The sequence below is a fragment of the Triturus cristatus genome, chromosome 6 (genome assembly GCF_964204655.1).
Source record: "Triturus cristatus chromosome 6, aTriCri1.1, whole genome shotgun sequence".
NCBI classification, from domain to species: domain Eukaryota; kingdom Metazoa; phylum Chordata; class Amphibia; order Caudata; family Salamandridae; genus Triturus; species Triturus cristatus.
In genome coordinates, this window is record NC_140589.1 from 1,604,266,597 (window position 1) to 1,604,287,872 (window position 21,276).

Here is a 21,276-nt window from a genome sequence, read left to right on the forward strand (position 1 = left end):
GCAGTGGCAATTTGTTCTAACAAAATTGCATCTGGGGTGCTTGATTTCACAATGAAATCAATGTAGGCTTCAGCCATCTTAGAAAGGGTACCATACCACTCTAGAGGCACTCTTGAGAAGTAGTCAGCAGGGTATTGGTCTTTCCCTGGACGGTGCTCAATTGTGTAGTTATATTCTTGGGTAATCATACCCCCCAACAATCAATGCGAGGAAGCATCTTGGCCTTTGGATTGCTAAAGATGGTAAATAAGGCTTGATGATTTGTCACAAGCGTGAAAGGCTTTCCTTATAAGAATAGGTGGAAATGTTTACAAAGCCTACACACTGCAAAACTTTTACTCAGGTTGTGAATAACCACATTCTAGGACAAACTTCAGCTTGCATATGCCACAATATGTTTTCGAGCATTTGGATGTCCACTGTGTTGTGCAAGGATGGCGCCTTACCAGACTGGGCAAGTGTCAACAACAACCTCTGTATGAAGCGTTGGATCACAGTATGCCACTTCAGTAGAGTTATTGATAGCTTGTTTGATTCTCTTGAAACTTTGCTCGTATTCACATGACCAGTGAAATTAAACATTCTTTTGTATCGAGTCTCTCAACGGAGCACTTACGGTGGCAAAATGCAATATGCATCTAGAACAGGAGTTGGCCATTACAAGGAATGAACGTAATATGGAAACATCTAGTAGGGGACTGGCCGTTAACAATGCTTGTACTTTAACTGGATCGGGTGTCATACCCCCATCAGAAAAAGTATGGGCAAAGAATTGTACTTTTGCCTTATGCAATTCAAATTTTTCAGCATGCAAATGCAAACATGCATCTGCAAGTTAACAACACTTACGTGAGAGCTTTGTCGTGCTCCTTCTGTGTAGCTCTAAAAAACCAACGTGTTATCACTTTAAGTAAACGCATTCATGACAGACTGTATGATACGTTGAATGACATCTTGAAACAGCTCAGCAGCTGATAACACCGAAACGTAGTCTTTTGCATTCGAACCGACCAGTATGTGCAGAAAAGGTTGTAATGTCCCTACAGCTCTCCTCAAGTTCCAACTGATGATATCATTTATTTAAATCAAGGCTAGAGAAGACTTTTACACCATTCAGTTGTGTTATGTCAGCAATGTGAGGACCTGGATGTCATTCTCTTTCAAGGGCCTTGTTTGCTTGACACTTTTCAAAACAGATTTGTACAGCTTCTTGACTGTCCTTTTTGGGTACTACCACTATGGGAGAAACCTATGGCGCTGGACCAGAGGAAAGCTCAAAGATATAATTTTTAAGCATTGATTCAAGTTCTTGACTGAAAATGTACCTTTCGTAATCTACACCCGGTAATGGACTAAACTTGAGAGTCAAGGCTTCTCTGATTTAACAGTATGTAATTTCAACTCGCAGCATTCCCTTTATGAGTTTGTTTTATCCAGCTACATTCTTAAGGTATTTGATAGTCTTCTTGTTATCTGTTTCTTCTAGGGCATCAATGAAATCATTAAATGTCTCTATGCAAGCAGTCTATTTGTGGCCAATATTCAGCTTTTTGGAGGTACCGAATGGTGGTGGTGGTTTCAGAAAGGCGGCGGCACTGTAACCATTTATGAGACTGGCTGACACTGAGAATGGAGTTCCCGCCTACACGGTTTGCTTCATCCATACCATCTCTAAGGCCCTATGCGGTGCTGGCCTCAGGGTCATCTTGGACAGTCTGTGGAACTGTGACCTTCCTCTTGGTCTCCATGGTAGCCCTTCACTTCTCTGGAGACTTTTTGAGTTGTTCTGAGCCGCAATCTGGCAGCTTTGGTTGTGTGCTACTTCGTTTAAGGACAGCTCCATAAACACAACCCTGGGTACTTCCTCTGGGGCCACTCCACCCGCTGTGTTACGATGACTCTTTTTACCCAGTTCTGGTAAGCAGATGTCAGATTCTTGTATCAGACTTAATTTTGTTTTAGGTGTCCCTTTTTACTGTCTGACACCTGGTTGACCTCTGCCTCGAAGCACTTCCAATAGCAGCGTTATTTTGCACTTAGCTGTCACTATTTGCTGCTCTATCAATACCTGGTTGTATCTGCCTTTAATGTTATCACTTCGTTTGATGTTTAGGTTGCGTAGTAGTGCTGTACATCTCTTTATGGCCTTACCAGCAAGCTCTTGGCCAACAATATGTAGACTTCAGTGAAGCTTTAGTTATCTTAAAATGCTTTACACTGGCTGGAGTTGTGTTTTGACTCCACAAACACCAAACGTCGATTCAGCACTTCGATTGAGGCACACGTGGCACGCACGAGCAGTTTGCTGGACCATGGCAAACTCAGGGAGAGCACTGTCAATCTCTGGGTTATTTATCCCCTACCTTATCACCAGTTGTAGCTTCCTCCCCAGCCTGGGTACCCGCTAATGACTACGCCACAAACAGAGTTTAGTGTAACACATCTTTATTCACCTGTGAGTAACCGCAAACTCAACATTCTAAACCTACATTATCTTCACTATGCTACGCTGTAACATAAACATCACCGTTCTACGGAGTTCATCAGGAGCCATTGCTAACTCACATAACACTACACAAGGCATGTAGAATATGCCAATATCACAGGAAAAAGGATAAATGGCATAACCTGATTTTACTGCTCCGCTTGGAATACTTCTAGGTTATCCCTAGATGAGAGCAATTGTGTACCAGTTAGAACCTCAGACACTAAGCAAGTAAGCTTAGTCACTAATGGCAGCATATGTTAGCCCAGCGCCCCTCACTGACCTAAAACAATGTCCCATTCTCACCCCTCAAAATACCAAGAGGGAGTTTCACTGTGTAGCAGAAGGTTTGAATCCTAAACATGTTAGCAGAACTGGGAGAAAACTGAATAATCTGACAACCCTATCTTCTCCTTCGTTTGCAGATCAACACAACTTCCTGGTGTCAGCACTAATTGTTCTACTTTAGAGAAAGATTTATATCAAGCACACAGAGGACACCCTGCATAATCAATTTGAATCGGTTTGTGGGGGAAGAGGCTTTCACCAAGCTATCACTAAGAAAGCCATACTCATGAGTATAGCCACAGTTTGTTGAATGCACCAACATTTCAACAACATTTTCACAAATGCCATAAACAAGTGGTGGCACAGAGCAGAGGTTAGGCTAAATAGGAGATTTGCATACACTCTCCGGACATGTCAAGAGCAGGTACTGCAACACTGGCACTATAAATGGGCATACAAATTGCCCTACAAATTTGCAAATATCCTGGCTTGTGGCAGAATTAATCATATCAATTTTCATGCAGGTATCATCAAGCCTTTCATCAAGTGTCTCAAACCCATGAACAAGGCACAAAAAACCAGCAATGGTACATAAACTTTCACTTGGAAGCATCGAAAAAAGGCAAACATACATGCAGTGTATACAGTGATGTCACTGATTTCATGAGAAACTAAGCTTGAGTGGTGGCCAATACTAAACAATAACAGGGTTTTGCAAAAGTTTTAATTTTTTTTTTTAAAGGAAAAAGTAGAATAAAAGAATTACGTTACTAAACAAATCTTGATATTTTTATACCCAATATCAAATGACTTACCTGAAGAGATGTTGATGATTTCTTTGACAATGGCGTTTTGCGCTTCCTCATATTCATCTCTATTTCGTATGTAATCTTCATTGTAGGAGCTCAATTTACTGCAATACAAAGTATAACAGTCATGACATCTAGAAGGCTGCCTCTTTCCTTCCATTTATTACATATCCCAGCAAAAGTAAATGCAAACTAATGAAAAGCACATGAATCAAATTAATGTCCACATTCATATTTCAGCTGACGTTACACAGAGATGTGATCAGCACAATGGCAATGTCAGGTCTGTGGAGACTTGTCTGGAGATGGGGACATGCAGGTGGATGTGGCACTGGTGTAAAGGTAGCTTAGGTCCTGTTCATGCCTACCATTAGACTTGCACAATCGTGCAACATACAAAAGGGTTGGTTGGTTTAAGAAAGTGGGTTATTGGTTGAGAGGGCTGAGAGCCCCATTCAAATAATAAACACAATACTTGTCAGGGAGTATAGTATAGATTATGGGTATATTGTCGACATCTGCTAAGTTAGCATGAGCTTCGCTGCCATGAGGCTACTTTTGCGCACAACATCACATGCGTTTATTTTGAAAGACTTTATTTGTGCCCTTTTCACATGAGAACTGTCTGCTTTTTGCGTTCTCTGCTGAGATCTGAGGTTTAGTCTGCACACTATGTACAAGGTCGATCAACAATGCCCCTTGTTATTCTGTTGTGATCAGTCCCTCGCACCTAGACATAACATGACACACACAGCTCCACTACTGGAAAGCATGTTGTTCGAACTATTGGAGAGACACCTTTCCAGAGAGAAGAGCTGTGCTTGTCCTGAGATGTAAACCTTTCATCTAGGCCTTGAGGTATGGGGTCTGCTGACAAAGCTCAGAGGTCGTCTTTGTTATAGTAAACTATTTCCTACAACGGGGGGCGGGGTTAGGTCTTCTAGTCCTTTTACACTGTGTTTACAAAATGATAACCCTGTTTGTATTCTATGGAATTGTGACAATGCTGACTATATTGTGTTTATGCATTTTGCTGCTAGTAATGGCACGAGTAATGTACCATCGAGCGCGTTACTTAAAATAAACATTTTGAACTATACAGCGTCTCTGATTACTCTCATTGTGGACAAGTATGAGTGAGTGCGCGAAAGTGTGTCTGGCTCCCGCGATTCCCAAGAGAGAGTGACATGTTCTGGGTTGTCTAATCATTGGTAGCTTCGCTGTTATTCGGAGAACGAATGAGACACTATACCTAGTAGTTTTTGGATTTTGGGTGCTAATGTGGTAGGCTGGTACACCCCTACTCACTGAGGTCCTGTTTTACTGCGCATAGTTATGTACATGTGCAGAATCCCTGCATCAACAGAACCACAAAAGTTACTAAATAAACCTGTGCTTACCACTCTGGTAGCTTGTTACAAAAGAAGTCAGGTTCATCTTAAAGGAAATGTGTATTTATGCAACACTAATGAAGTGAACAAACTGTAAAAGCAATATCCTAAATCTTAATAAATGAAATGACACCAAAACGACAAAAACTAATAATAAGAACAGGAGTAATTCATTTTTTTAATATCAAGTAGAAATAGCACCAATTGGGGTTAGCTGGTCGTGCTGGACTGGGTCAACCTCAAAAGATAAGGCCAACTTTAAAGGAGTGCAGGTCAGACACAGGAACCAGGTTCGTCGTGCTGGAAAGTTTACCTTCTAACAGTCCAATTTTACGCAAGGACCCTCAGTCGGAGCTTCACGTTGGCGCGAATCATGAGGAGGATGTGTCGGCAAGAAGAGCTCGTGGTCGGTCGGTGTTTAGCTCTTCCTGCTAGCGACCATCTCCTCACAGCCAGTTACCAGTTGGAAACTTACACTTTGACACCAGCCAAGGGTCAAGGAGCTGGCAAGGCACCACTTGGGGGTCAGGACTCACTACAACAGAGGCCAGTACCTGGGATCAGGCAGGTCCAGTTGGTGCTGGTCAGCAGGGCAGTTGCAGGGAAGGGCTCTGGAAGCTTGCTCTGTCTCTGTAGGTCAAACAGAAAGTCAGCCAACTGACCCCTGGAGTCACCTCTGGGATCTATGGTTCAAGGCAAGCAGGTTTAGTATTCCTTCTTTAGACAGCAGGACAGTCCTTCTGAATCTTCTCAGGGACAGGAGTGTTCTGATGAGAGGTTCTGATGGAGCCAGGTTTATACCCAGTACCAGCATGTATGTGGGGGTCACTCCCTTTGTCTAACCCTAGACTGGTTCTGGTCAGTTCTTTCCTTTTCTCTGGGCTTGGTTCCAATATGTCTAGGATAACAACGGGCAGTCAGGTCCAGGTGTGAGTTGCATTTGCCACTGACAGAGCAGGCAGTTTCAGAAGTCAGGAAGGGGGTAGGTACTGCCCTCAGGCTACCCTTTGAAGCTCAGGAAGGGCTGAGCAAAACCCCCCAGGCCATCCTGCCCATGGGAGGAAGACCCTTCCAGACACCCAAGGCCATTTATACCTTTCTGATAGGAATACACATCACACTAGATGAGAGCAATTAACAGGCATGTGACCTTGAGGACCAGCAGAAAGGTGCATTTGGCTTAGGCAGAAAAATGCCAACTTTCTAAAAGAGGCATTTTCGAAATAGTAACTTAAAATCCAGCTTTACAATGAAAGAAAATGTTAAATTGCAATTCAAAAGAGTGGAAGACGTATTTCTCTATCTGCTCCCAAACGTAAGTTACAACTTATTAAGTGGAATAAGGTGACCCCGTGTTCGCCTAGGGGACAGCTAGCCTTCCTACAGTGAAAAACGACTTTAAGAGTATTTCACCAACAGCACATGTAAAACTAAATGCACATGTCCAACTTTTTAAATACCATGCATCCTGCCCTATGATCCTACCTTAGGGGTAACTTATATGATTTACAAAGGAACGTTTAGAGCTAGCAAAAGGTTTATTCTGCGAAGTAAATATAGTTTAAAACTGCACTACAGGTTTCAGTGACAGGCCTGAGACATTATCTACAGTGCTATTTTAGTGGGTGGCACTTTCAGCTATCAGTTTCCATGACCCGGCTACATGTAGCTGAGTTGCATGAGATATGCACGACAATTCACTAACTGGCAGAGTGCTCCACTGGATTTGGACATGGTGGAAAAATAACACAAGGATGACTTTTTCACTCCATGGTAGTCAGCCCCTAGTGGCACTAGGTCGGAGGAATTCCCTGATTATGTTTATCTGTCCAGGGCCATTTTCCACTTCATTGGAATCTTACATTTAGATTTTGGTAGGAGTATCTTTAACTGTGACAAACATTGAAGAGAAACTGGAGACTTTAATTAAAGCAGAGGGATAATACTGGAGATTGACAAGACTGAGCTAACTACGGATGGGACAAAGGTACAAGCCTTTAAAACAAATTTTGCGTAACCTCAGGAGAAGACCACTGCTGCGAATGCTTGGTGACCAGTAGACCTATTCGGAAGCACGGAGCACAGATTGTGTATTTTGACAGTGAATGCTTTGGCTTTACAGCCAGATGCAGTGGACAGGCTAGTAAAACAAATGTCTGTAGACTTACTCCTGGGCAGAGGACCAAGTAGCAATGTGATGGCAGTGGGGGATGCTATGACTAAGAGATCGGCTCCAATGGGAGGCCATCTGGTGAAAATAATTCTAGAAGGGTGACCAGAGATGTTTTTCCTGACCTGTACTCTGGCAATTTTCAAAGGAAAATGCTTTCTACATGTCAAGCTGGAAATGGAGGAGCAGGTGCTCACAGCTTGTGCGTGCTTACCTGTCAAAATGAGAGCGAATCCTAACAAAGAAAAGTAGTCTTTTGTCTGGATTCTTCAAAGGCATTTCAGGGCAGCCTTAGCCACAAAATGGTTTAACTGCTGGGTGGCAGTGTTCGTGGCCTGAAATGCGATGCCGGATTTGGGGCCCTTGCTGTGCTGGCACAGAAAATGCATTATTTACTTCTGTCACTCTCTGCTCTCCCTCCCTCATAGATGGTTCTTGGCTACTGTGCTTATCTTGTTGGTTTGAATGGGTGATGTTTTTATTGTTCCACAACTGAGGGTTCTGTACTACAGAGCCCGAGGGGCTGTAGGTAGTGTGTCTTGAATATATATATATGGCGGGTACCCCACTGGGGGTTTATCACATTTTATGGACTGCATTCCCCATAATTCATTGCTTTTCTCTTGTGACAGACTTCCTGTGCAATGAAATAAAAGAAGGCTTACCTGCAGCCCCATTGCCTGCCGCTTTGTCTTTTGAAAAGGTTCATGAGGAATGGAGGTGTTCCCGAAACGCGTCGGACCTGGTAAGAGGAGGCGATCTCAGCGAATGCCTGCCGCTTTGTCGTTTGAAAAGGTTCATGAGGAATGGAGGTGTTCCCGAAACGCGTCGGACCTGGTAAGAGGAGGCGATCTCAGCGAACACCGCCAGCCATACAAGGGTCTTTATCCTTTCTGCCCGGAGTGCCGGCCACGAGGGTGGGTGTGGGGATATATATATATATATATATATATATATATATATATATATATATATATATAGATATATATCTCAAAATTCTATTTTGAATAACTTTGGCGCCGGTTGACGAATCTTCACGAAATTTTCAAAACTAATGGGGCGCTTCGCTCCTACCCTGAAAGTCTCGGGGGGATTCGTCAAGCGGGGGCAGAGAAAAAAGGGGGTCCCAAAACGCGTTTTCCCCATGCATCTTCCCATAGGACCTTTAGTCGAAGGTACAGCCCGAACGGCTGAACAGAATTACTTGAAATTTGGCAGAGAGGTAGTCCTCAGGTCAGGGATGTGCCTTTTGCATATATGGAGTCAATCTGTTCAGTAGTTCCTGAGAAAATTGCAGTTAAAAGCACATACATATCTATAGCCGCGCACCGTGCGCGCACCCTTACGTGCGCGAGCGTAATTCTGATTGGTTGTTACATGTCAGTCAACGTTCCAATCGGTCGAAATCAGGAAGTGTCGGCCGCCATTTTGTTTGTTTTCAGTGCGAGAGTGGAAAAGGAAGGTGGCGAACGTGAAAAGGGGGCAGGGTAGAGAGTTCCTGACCCCCTAGCCTTGGTCAGGGGGTCCCTGAAAGACCCCGAAGGCAGAAAAAAACATTTACATTTTTTGTTTTTTTTTTTAAATCGCGGAGGTGCACGGTGAAAAATAATTTTAAAAAAATTACATTTTTAATACGTAGTTTATTGAAAAAAATATATATAAAAAAATTATAATACATACATAACTTAGCATTTAAAAAACGTACACATTCACTGAAAAAAACCATAGGTTTCACACACGTTATAGTTAGGAATTAGCATTTAAAAAACCTTACAAATTCACTTAAAAAACCATAGGTTTCACACATGTTATAGTTGGGTGGATATTTCACTCGTAAAAAAACAATGAAATTCCCCCGTTATAGTTAGTTGAGATAACTATAACTCGCGCGACCGCCACTCTATCACAAGGATGATGTCATCAGTGATGTCATGAGTGATGCCACTGACCATGTCATGAGTGATGTAATATGTGACGTCATGAGCCGAGGATTGCGGGCGCGCGAGTTATAGTTATCTCAACTAACTATAACGGGGGAATTTCAATGGTTTTTTACGAGTGAAATGTCCAGCTAACTATAACATGTGTGAAACCTATGGTTTTTTAAATGAATTTGCAAGGTTTTTTAAATGCTAATTCCTAACTATAATGTGAGTGAAACCTATGGTTTTTGCAGTGAGTATATATATATATATATATATATATATATATATATATATATATATATATATATACGAAAATAATTAACAATGTCAAAAGATTAAGTTAAATTGATCTAAAATTCCAGAATTTTAGTGCACAAGTTACTTTCTGTTATCAAACTGCTGGCATCCTGGACAACTAGTATGCTACAATATTAAAAATTGTGTAGGTCAGCAGAGAAAGGGGAAACAAAGGAAGTGTGAAGTCAGTCCACAGATTGATTAACTCTACACAAACCCTCAGTCATGAAAAAAAGAGGTGAAAAAATGTGTAAAGAAAGAGAAAGTACCTCACGTGCGCACCACCAGAGGAGCTACTCACCAGCTTGCCCACGTCTATTTCATCATTGGTAACTTTCTCTTAAGAAAAGTGTGCAGTGTCCGGTGAGAAAAAAAACACATAACACAAGACGGTGTAGTGTGAGAACAAAAACACACAAACTGTGCGAGCAAAGACAATAAAAAGGGGGGTTTTAGACTCTCAAATATTTGTTTATTCTGGTTAGGAGTCTATCCCGCTGTTTAAAAACACAGCATGTTGCATACCTTGGTAATGACGGCCAACATGTTTCATTGCCAATTAATTTGTGGCAAATTTATCAGGGCAAGAAGGGGTCAAGGATCACCTTCTCTGGACACACACCTTTAAAAAGGACTGACAAACACAAAGAAACAACATACAGCGTGATTAGTTCATCGGGAGGTATATTCACAGTGCATCCCAGAGACAGTTAGGATTATGAACTCAGATCCATTTACCTAGTTGGAGCTATGGGCCCACATACCAGCCACCAACCAGTCGCAGGGGTGTTCTAAAGTCTTTACTTTCGCCTTCCTGCTCTGCAAAGCACGACCGTTTCTAGTGCCTGCGTCTGTGAAAAAAGTATATCAATCATATACACCTGACAGGGCGCAGTCCCTGATATCCATGTCATCACACACCATCTTGTGATGCAACGAGAATCCACCTGTATAAATATTCAGATCAACACAGGGAACGCTAAAAAAGGGGGACACCTAACCAGCCCATATAGTCTCCATCAGTCAGTGCTGGATCAATGCTGATCTTTATCATAGCCCGACCAGTATACGTGGAGCTTGAGTAACTGACAATCTATCCATATCCTGTTAAAGTTGTTTTCAATTATTGCTCCTAAGGCTCTCACGTATGCTTCACCCGACGGGTTGTAAGCTCCACTCGACCACGCACCCTGGCGGCAATTCACACACTTATCCTGTGCCTGCAAGGGACCCAACTAGTCACTTAATATTCTTATGCCCCCAAACTAACTTAGAAACATTTCTCCAACTCGTGCCACGCTCGCAACCAGCTCAAGTTCTACATACCGAGGCAGCCATGCATCGCTCGATATGCGGGCAGCAGCCTCTCTGCGTCTCGTACATCCCCTGCTTACCATGTAACTTTACACCCGGGCGGTAACTCAGCACTGGAACGAGTTACAGCCCGCCTGCGTCTGTTTTCAAATAGTCACTAGCCCCATCTCGCGAGACTCCGTAGTTCTCAGTCTCGTATCTAGGTGGTATTAGGGAATGCGGCGGCCATCTTAGAACTGTGTCAGGTCCTATTTAAATCAAATATAGACCCTGTTTAAAAGATTATTCCCAGATACAGGAGGATCATCGAGAATACACAATTTGACCTTCCAACTCACCCGCATTACTCGGGCTAAAAACTCACACGCTAAGGATACATTCATTCTGAATCCCAATATCTACCTTAGTGTGAGAAAATCAGGCAGCCATCTTAGCAATGTGTTGGATCCAAAAAACAATTGTAGTCAGCTCCAGTTTCATACAATCATGAGCCCTCCTAACAGCAAATCACACAGCTCAATGTCGGGTTTAAGGACGCGACCGGGGCCAAATGACACCATAATAGATTAAAAGAGGCGGCCTTAACAATAGACAATGCCGTATCCTCAGTGCCCAGAGGATAGGAAAGAGACCACATGGGAGAGGTCATAGTCCCCAAATTGATCGCATCGGCTAATAAGGCTGAACCTATTATGTGTTATGCTAAACTTGATATACCACACATAGAAAGACAGGGGTTGACCCAGGTAGTAAGGTCATATTTGCATGATGTTACATGGTAAGCAGGGGATGTACGAGACACGGAGAGGCAGCTGCCCGCATATCGAGCGATGCATGGCTGCCTCGGTATGTAGAACTTGAGCTGGTTGCGAGCATGGCACGAGTTGGAGAAATGTTTCTAAGTTAGTTTGGGGGCATAAGAATATTAAGTGACTAGTTGGGTCCCTTGCAGGCACAGGATAAGTGTGTGAATTGCCGCCAGGGTGCGTGGTCGAGTGGAGCTTACAACCCGTCGGGTGAAGCATACGTGAGAGCCTTAGGAGCAATAATTGAAAACAACTTTAACAGGATATGGATAGACCGTCAGTTACTCAAGCTCCACGTATACTGGTCGGGCTATGATAAAGATCAGCATTGATCCAGCACTGACTGATGGAGACTATATGGGCTGGTTAGGTGTCCCCTTTTTTAGCGTTCCCTGTGTTGATCTGAATATTTATACAGGTGGATTCTCGTTGCATCACAAGATGGTGTGTGATGACATGGATATCAGGGACTGCGCCCAGTCAGGTGTATATGATTGATATACTTTTTTCAAAGACGCAGGCACTAGCAACGGTCGTGCTTTGCAGAGCAGGAAGGCGAAAGTAAAGACTTTAGAACGCCCCTGCGACTGGTTGGTGGCTGGTATGTGGGCCCATAGCTCCAACTAGGTAAATGGATCTGAGTTCATAATCCTAACTGTCTCTGGGATGCACTGTGACTATACCTCCTGATGAACTAATCACGCTGTATGTTGTTTCTTTGTGTTTGTCAGTCCTTTTTAAAGGTGTGTGTCCAGAGAAGGTGATCCTTGACCCCTTCTTGCCGTGATGAATTTGCCACAAAATAATTGGCAATGAAACATGTTGGCCGTCATTACCAAGGGATGCAACATGCTGTGTTTTTAAACAGCGGGATAGACTCCTAACCAGAATAAACAAATATTTGAGAGTCTAAAACCCCCCTTTTTATTGTCTTTGCTCGCACAGTTTGTGTGTTTTTGTTCTCACACGACACAGTCTTGTGTTATGTGTTTTTTTTCTCACTGGACACTGCACACTTTTCTTAAGAGAAAGTTACCAATGATGAAATAGACGTGGGCAAGCTGGTGAGAACCAACCAGTAGCTCCTCTGGTGGTGCGCACATGAGGTACGTTCTCTTTCTTTACACATTTTTTCACCTCTTTTTTTCATGACTGAGGGTTTGTGTAGAGTTAATCAATCTGTGGACTGACTTCACACTTCCTTTGTTTCCCCTTTCTCTGCTGACCTACACAATTTTTAATATTGTAGCATACTGGATGGGGCGATATTATATAATAATGAGCGTTGGAGGTTTTTGACAAAGCATTCTCCCTCCACCCATTCCAGATCAAAAATAAATGTTTGCTACTGGGTGCCAGTACTTTTGTGTTGAAACTATAGTTGATTGGAGGGTGTTCTAGCACATCTCCCCTCTTTAGCTCCTCTTGTTTGAATTAATACATAGAACGGCGGATCAGCCGTGAGAGCTTACACTACATGTGTGTTTTTTTTAAATATCTCTGTCAACATCAGCTGGTTTGTTCTTGTTTCGGGACTGTGCTTACCTATTGGGGGCAGGTGTTTCTGTAGACCTCAGTATAGATTCACTGTTGGTCTTTGTTGGTGCTTGCATCTGTGAAAATCTCCCTTTTTTTATCACCCCACTCTTTTCAGACTATAGGACTGGGGGGAGTAAAGTGTTTGAAATATGGACCGAAATTGTCTTGCATTTACGGATGACCAGATCGTGGCCATTTTGTCTGGCCCTTCACTCTTACCTGACTCATCCCTATCTAGTACACTCTCCGCTGGAGAAGATAAGTGGCCTAAAGAAACGGCAGGTGAGGGTGGCATTACACGGGGCCCTAATGACCGAATATTATCGGGCAGGGGCTGCTCCTGCGAGTTTATTGGTCAGGATTGAACCGAGAATTTTCCTAGAAGATAAGCAGGTTGATTGGAGTTTCATCGCAAATAAATGCACCCGGGATTGGCTTATCTTAATAATTCAGACGGCCAAAAGGCTGAGCGATGCCTTATTGAAGGAGATTATTGATCTAGAGGAAGTAATAAGAAATGACACAACTCTCACTGATACTAAAGATCATCTACAGAGAATACAAGATGATTTGACCGAATATAAAAACTACATGGTCAATCAAAAAATTAAGGGACTCAAAAGAAATTTGGAGAGGTACACACATGAGTGGGCTTTCCCTTATGTTGATGATAAATATTACCAGGCTAGCAGTGAGAACATTCCTCCAGCGAGATATCAGAGAGGGGGGCGTCAACAGCCTAGGAGAACACCTGGTAACTGGACTTTTGATAATACCTCCAGTGAGGATGATGAGGCCTCTCTACCCACAGCCCAGGGGAAGGTCAGATTCAATCTTGAACCACAGGCTAATCAAGAACTTGGTTCTCTGATCCGTTCTTTTTTGGGCCAGGCTCAACAAGGCAACAGAGGGGGAGGTCACAGGGGACGGGGCAGAGCCAGACAGAACCAATCTCAGAACTGGCAAATGTTTTCCCCGCGCCAAACTCGCAGTCGAGGCCGAGCCCCGATGTAAATAACATTGTTGTAAACCTCTCTGAGCATGAGCTAACAGCAGGCCAACTCAAGGTACTGAATCGCGGTCTTGGGTATGTTCCGACTCCTAAACATGATTCTTTTAAATGCCGGACTGAATTCCATGAAGTGGTGAGAAAAATTAAGATCCAAAAATTATTTGCGAATAAAGAACCGATTCCCACCTCAGTTTTTTCAACGGATCTACACCGTCCCTCCCAGTTCTGTCCACCACTATCCACAGTGGGCCCTGAGGTGGCAGTTTTTGAGAACAAGGTATTGAATGAGATTAGACTGCTCGAGGAATCTCAACATATCAATACTTTCAATAACATGAGCAAATTGGATTGGGCTGCAGTGAAATCTTTACAGGACAACGCTGCGTTGACCATCAAATCTGCTGATAAGGGGGGCGCTGTGGTCCTTATGAATACCAGCGACTATGAGGCGGACGGAAGTTCTGAGGTTGTTGAGTGACAGGAGGAATTACCGTCCTCTTGTACGTGACCCCACGGCTGAATTGCTACAACAGATTACCATCATTGTGGCACAGGCGCGGGAGAAGAAACGGATCACTGCTAAAGAGGCAGAGTTTCTTGTTAACGTCAACCCCAGGATACCGGCATTCTATGTTCTGCCGAAGATCCATAAGGCCCAGCGTCCCCCCCCTGGTCGCCCGATCGTGTCAGGAATCTCCTCGGTACTTGAGCCCCTTTCACTGTTTGCTTATTTTTTCCTCAGGGAATCTGAAATCAACCAGCAGTCATATGTTCAGGATACGACTGATATCCTGAACATCATCAACGAAATGGACTTTGACCCTTCCCAGCAGTTACTTGTGACTATTGACATCGAGTCCTTGTATACTAGCATACCCCAGGACGCGACGCTGGTGGCAGCAGCTCGCACTCTTGGGGCCCAGGAGTGGTTCTACGATACCCCCCAGTCTTTTGTTATGCAATGTGTGGAGTTGGCCCTTACTCGTAACTACTTCTGCCATAAAGATGACCTGTATTTACAAACTTCGGGGACATCTATGGGCGCTACTTTTGCGCCGAGCCTGGCATGTATTTATGTCGGCCAATTCGAGGAACATTACTTGGACCAATCCTCCAATCCCTTCCAGGGGCATATTTGCCTCTGGAAGAGATATATAGACGATGTTCTATGTATCTGGACGGGAACTCAACAACGCCTTTGTGAGTTTCTGGAATGGTTAAATTCGCTCGACACCTGTTTAAATTTCACCTGGCAGATCAGTAGGGAGACGGCCACGTACCTTGATCTTGACATCACTGTGGTAAATGACAGACTCAGCACCAGTGTTCATCATAAGCCTACTGACAAAAACTCCTTATTGCATTACCAGTCGTATCACCCTAGAGCTCTAAGGGATAACCTTCCGGTCGGCCAGTTTCTGAGATACCGCAGGAATTGTTCTTCTACAATAGACTACCTGCGTCAATCGGAGGTTTTGAGCATGAAATTGGCTCAACGTGCTTACCCTAAGAGAATCATCACTAGAGCTCGTAAAAGGGCCCATAATACATCTAGGGAAGCCCTGCTTGAGAGGAACAAAAAGGAAGCAAGGGAGAGCTTGCCAGTAGTCCTGACGTTCGACCCTTTGTCTAGCAAGATCAGACAAATAATAAAGAAACACTGGTCACTGCTATCAACTAGTGATTTTCAGATGCCCCAGCCCAGATTTGCGTTTAAAAGGACGCAAAGCTTGAAGGACAGACTAGTGCACACGAGACCTGTTCATGATAAGAAGAGTGTAAGCCTTCCCCCAGGACATCATCCCTGTGGTAGTTGCTCAGTGTGTGGACTGACGGAGAAAACAACTGAAATTACACTAGGTAGTGGGAGAACCTGGTTTCTCCGTCAGTTTACTAATTGCAATACATGCCATGTAATATACAGACTGACATGCCCTTGTGGTTTACACTATATTGGTTTAACATCTAGAAAGGTCAAGGTACGCATACAGGAACATCTAAGCACGATCAGGGCTGGCAAGCTCACTACACGCCTGGTACAACATTATCATGACCAGCAACATCACTTCAAATCATTAAAGTGGGTCATTTTGGAGAAGGTTTTTGGTGACACGGGCGAAATAGACAAAAGATTGGCAGTGAAGGAAGCTCGCTGGATTTACTCAGAGAAGGGGGATACTATCGGTCTTAATGACCAAATTGAGTGGAACAAAGTGAGCAGATAGGTGGTCATCTGTAATTCTAGTATAACATCATGCAAATATGACCTTACTACCTGGGTCAACCCCTGTCTTTCTATGTGTGGTATATCAAGTTTAGCATAACATAATAGGTTTAGCCTTATTAGCCGATGCAATCAATTTGGGGACTATGACCTCTCCCATGTGGTCTCTTTCCTATTCTCTGGGCACTGAGGATACGGCATTGTCTATTGTTAAGGCCGCCTCTTTTAATCTATTATGGTGTCATTTGGCCCCGGTCGCGTCCTTAAACCCGACATTAAGCTGTGTGATTTGCTGTCAGGAGGGCTCATGATTGTATGAAACTGGAGCTGACTACAATTGTTTTTTGGATCCAACACATTGCTAAGATGGCTGCCTGATTTTCTCACACTAAGGTAGATATTGGGATTCAGAATGAATATATCCTTAGCGTGTGAGTTTTTAGCCCGAGTAATGCGGGTGAGTTGGAAGGTCAATTTGTGTATTCTCGATGATCCTCCTGTATCTGGGAATAATCTTTTAAACAGGGTCTATATTGGATTTAAATAGGACCTGACACAGTTCTAAGATGGCCGCCGCATTCCCTAATACCACCTAGATACGAGACTGAGAACTACGGAGTCTCGCGAGATGGGGCTAGTGACTATTTGAAAACAGATGCAGGCGGGCTGTAACTCGTTCCAGTGCTGAGTTACCGCCCGGGTGTAAAGTTACATGGTAAGCAGGGGATGTACGAGACGTGGAGAGGCTGCTGCCCGCATATCGAGCGATGCATGGCTGCCTCGGTATGTAGAACTTGAGCTGGTTGCGAGCGTGGCACGAGTTGGAGAAATGTTTCTAAGTTAGTTTGGGGGCATAAGAATATTAAGTAACTAGTTGGGTCCCTTGCAGGCACAGGATAAGTGTGTGAATTGCCGCCAGGGTGCGTGGTCGAGTGGAGCTTACAACCCGTCGGGTGAAGCATACGTGAGAGCCTTAGGAGCAATAATTGAAAACAACTTTAACAGGATATGGATAGACCGTCAGTTACTCAAGCTCCACGTATACTGGTCGGGCTATGATAAAGATCAGCATTGATCCAGCACTGACTGATGGAGACTATATGGGCTGGTTAGGTGTCCCCTTTTTTAGCGTTCCCTGTGTTGATCTGAATATTTATACAGGTGGATTCTCGTTGCATCACAAGATGGTGTGTGATGACATGGATATCAGGGACTGCGCCCTGTCAGGTGTATATGATTGATATACTTTTTTCACAGACGAAGGCACTAGCAACGGTCGTGCTTTGCAGAGCAGGAAGGCGAAAGTAAAGACTTTAGAACGCCCCTGCGACTGGTTGGTGGCTGGTATGTGGGCACATAGCTCCAACTAGGTAAATGGATCTGAGTTCATAATCCTAACTGTCTCTGGGATGCACTGTGAATATACCTCCCGATGAACTAATCACGCTGTATGTTGTTTCTTTGTGTTTGTCAGTCCTTTTTAAAGGTGTGTGTCCAGAGAAGGTGATCCTTGACCCCTTCTTGCCCTGATAAATTTGCCACAAATTAATTGGCAATGAAACATGTTGGCCGTCATTACCAAGGTATGCAACATGCTGTGTTTTTAAACAGCGGGATAGACTCCTAACCAGAATAAACAAATATTTGAGAGTCTAAAACCCCCCTTTTTATTGTCTTTGCTCGCACAGTTTGTGTGTTTTTGTTCTCACACTACACCGTCTTGTGTTATGTGTTTTTTTTCTCACTGGACACTGCACACTTTTCTTAAGAGAAAGTTACCAATGATGAAATAGACGTGGGCAAGCTGGTGAGAACCAACCAGTAGCTCCTCTGGTGGTGCGCACGTGAGGTACTTTCTCTTTCTTTACACATTTTTTCACCTCTTTTTTTCATGACTGAGGGTTTGTGTAGAGTTAATCAATCTGTGGACTGACTTCACACTTCCTTTGTTTCCCCTTTCTCTGCTGACCTACACAATTTTTAATATTGTAGCATACTGGATGGGGCGATATTATATAATAATGAGCGTTGGAGGTTTTTGACAAAGCATTCTCCCTCCACCCATTCCAGATCAAAAATAAATGTTTGCTACTGGGTGCCAGTACTTTTGTGTTGAAACTATAGTTGATTGGAGGGTGTTCTGGCACATCTCCCCTCTTTAGCTCCTCTTGTTTGAATTAATCCTGGACAACTAATCAAGTGACCTAAATATGTGTCTATAACTGTTTTAATAAAGAGCTTTGCAAACTCCTACCGTGCATGCATGAAAAGTTACTCGCTACAATCGCTGCTGTTATGCAGGCTCTCGCCAGCTCTCTTTTGATTTGAAAAAAGGATCAAGTCAGTCTGAAATAACTGACACATGGATGGGTGTTTGGTGGTAGGGCATGGATAAACAGTAAGAGCCCACAAAGAGTAACTGAGTCACTATTACCTTAACTTTTGTCTGCTCTAAAGTCATGCTATTTTCCATTCTCAGTCTACATGATGACTGAATGGTGAAGAATAAACAAGAAAAAGGACAAGAAACAAAGCAGCTTCAGAGAACCTCTTGGACACCCCAATCATCTCTCCGGAAGGAACCCTACAGAGCTAGTGTCAGCAAAAACAATGCGTCAGAATGCAATCACCTCCAACTTAGTCACTATATCATATGGATGTTAGGCTGCATGCAGAGTTTAGCAATAGGTGATGCTGGACTTTCCATCTATTAATGGTGCCCTTAGCTGTTGCTTGACTGGCTGTCACAAATGGTCACCAAAAAGATATTTGTTAAACAAAAGTCCCGGTTCAGTCGTGGTAAAAGAAGAAAACCTTAATTAAGAAATCCTCTCAGGAGGAGCCATGAGGATGAGGTAAAAATATCCCACAGATGGAATTTCAACAAAACTTTCTGAATGAAAGAAAGGATAGTTCAGAGAAGCTTACAACATACAAAATGGTGAGAGTCACAAGGAAGTTGTAGCGGCTAATACATCTAAAAGACGTTATGGGCACCATGAAGGCGATCATCCACCATAGAAGCGTCACTTCCTAGGAGACCATCCATTCAATCGGATGGTGCATAAACCTGCCCAGTAAAAATACTCAGTCCCCAGAAGATGCAGAAAGCCATACCAGGTGAGACAAATACATTCAAACTACGAGGTGCCTTTTGATGTCTATTGCCATGGAGAAATTCTGCTCATAATGGTTTCTAAAAGCTAAAATGTCTATGAAGTTATGTGTTGCATGAATCCACCGGCACTCTGTTCATTCAAGTTGTATAAAAAGGACATCACCTCCTCTGTTGAGTCAACGGATTGCTGCCCCTGAAATTCAGTCATTCAATATTACATCTGAATTATACTAGAGTATTTCCACGAAATTGCCAGGCCACCCAAGTTCTTTGAGGAGAGGTCAATGCCTATGGTGCCTCAAGAACTATGCGCTAAATCCAAACTATGACAGAGTGGGGAACAGCACTATGCTTCCCTACACTGCCTGGGGATTCCTTAACAGCTAACAGTACCACATCTGCCAAGATCAGGCCAGAGACACCAGGTTCACATATCACCTTTCTGTCTAACAACATGGCATTGCCTAGGGACCCGTATCGTTAGCCCTTCCAAGAAGTGGACTGGTTGTACAGAGATGAGATTTGTTGTGAAGATGATCCTGGGAAAAAAATAGAAGGGGTAAAGAACTTGCTGAGGAATCTATCATTTTTGGTCAAGTTGAGATGCTTGCCCAGGCTCCTCTCTTTTTAGATGCAATATGGAAGCCTAGCAGAAAAATAGCTTTTTTCAACACCCAGTGCTACTGCCAGCTGAAGACAATACATAGCAACGGCAGGCCCAGTGGGTAAATACAATGATGGGAAATACAAACATATTATGTACTTAGGAGATAAAGGCAGCAAGATTCTAGCTTGCATGACAAGCAGGGATAGAAGTACTGTCCTACACGTAAGACCTAACCATTGACGTGGACAGGAGAATCAGACACGGTATCATTAATGAGACCTCTGTTAACCCAATAGAATACTGTACCTCCATGAATCAAATACTGTTTAAATCCAATTATAAAAAAAAACAGGTGAATAACCTCAGTTGGGTTGAACATGGTATAACCAAACAGGTCCTCTATACATTAGAAAAAACACTGAAATGCAGTTATCTGTGACTGAATCATTAGTCCGAGCATAATCCCATCATCGGTACTTTTTTGTTTTCTAACGCAATGCACTCGTTCTATCTCTTTTAAATTATATATATACTTTTTTTTAAATGAACTTTGAGTCATACATAATTCATAAGAAAGTCACGGGCAATTTGAATTCTGTTAGAAAAAGAATATGGCTGTCACCATCATCTTCTCAATTAAACCACTAGACACTTTATTAAACATAATTTAACATTAATTGTACTATACAAATTTCATGCGAAATGGATATTCGTGAAAGTGTAGCACAGTTAAAAGAATAATTACTTATATTTTAATTGATGTCTTTCAACAAGTGTTAAAAACAGTAACTCTTCAAGTTGTATAACCCAGAAACTATACTTTTTCTGACAAGAGGAAAGGTGGCTTAAATTGTAGCTCATATATACCAACTGTCCTTCTAAATCCTAATAAGAAAATGCACATCAAGGTAACAAATCTGCAATTACTATTGTGGCTGGAGAATGTAGATCAAAATAAATGTATACCAGGATGCATATTATCTTCAAAATTGGCATGAACAATGGGCATAATTTATGACTGTGGAGAGCATATTCATAATGAAGCATTAATTGCACAAGGTGAAGCCAAAACATTTTGGTAAAATATCTTGGACTGATGTTGAAAGGTAGAGATTAATGACCAGTATCCAATCACTGTACCATTTTCCAATTACTGTACAAGGATCCAATCACCCGATTAAGATTAAATAATGTGTTTTCCATATGAATATCATTGGGATAGGAGAACTGACCAGGTTATATTCTCTCCCTACACATTTTTTCAATGATCACTGAATCTCTTCACAATTAC

At 42.9% G+C, this 21,276-nt stretch overlaps 1 protein-coding gene across 1 annotated transcript in view; it reads right to left on the minus strand.

The window, feature by feature from the left end:
• Positions 1–21,276, minus strand: part of MSH2 (mutS homolog 2) — a 576,743-nt gene that overhangs the window by 237,329 nt on the left and 318,138 nt on the right. Inside the window, exon 11 of the mRNA XM_085612740.1 lies at positions 3,589–3,686. Within this exon, the coding sequence (XP_085468866.1) occupies positions 3,589–3,686 (98 nt within the window). The remainder of the gene's footprint in view (positions 1–3,588; positions 3,687–21,276) is intronic.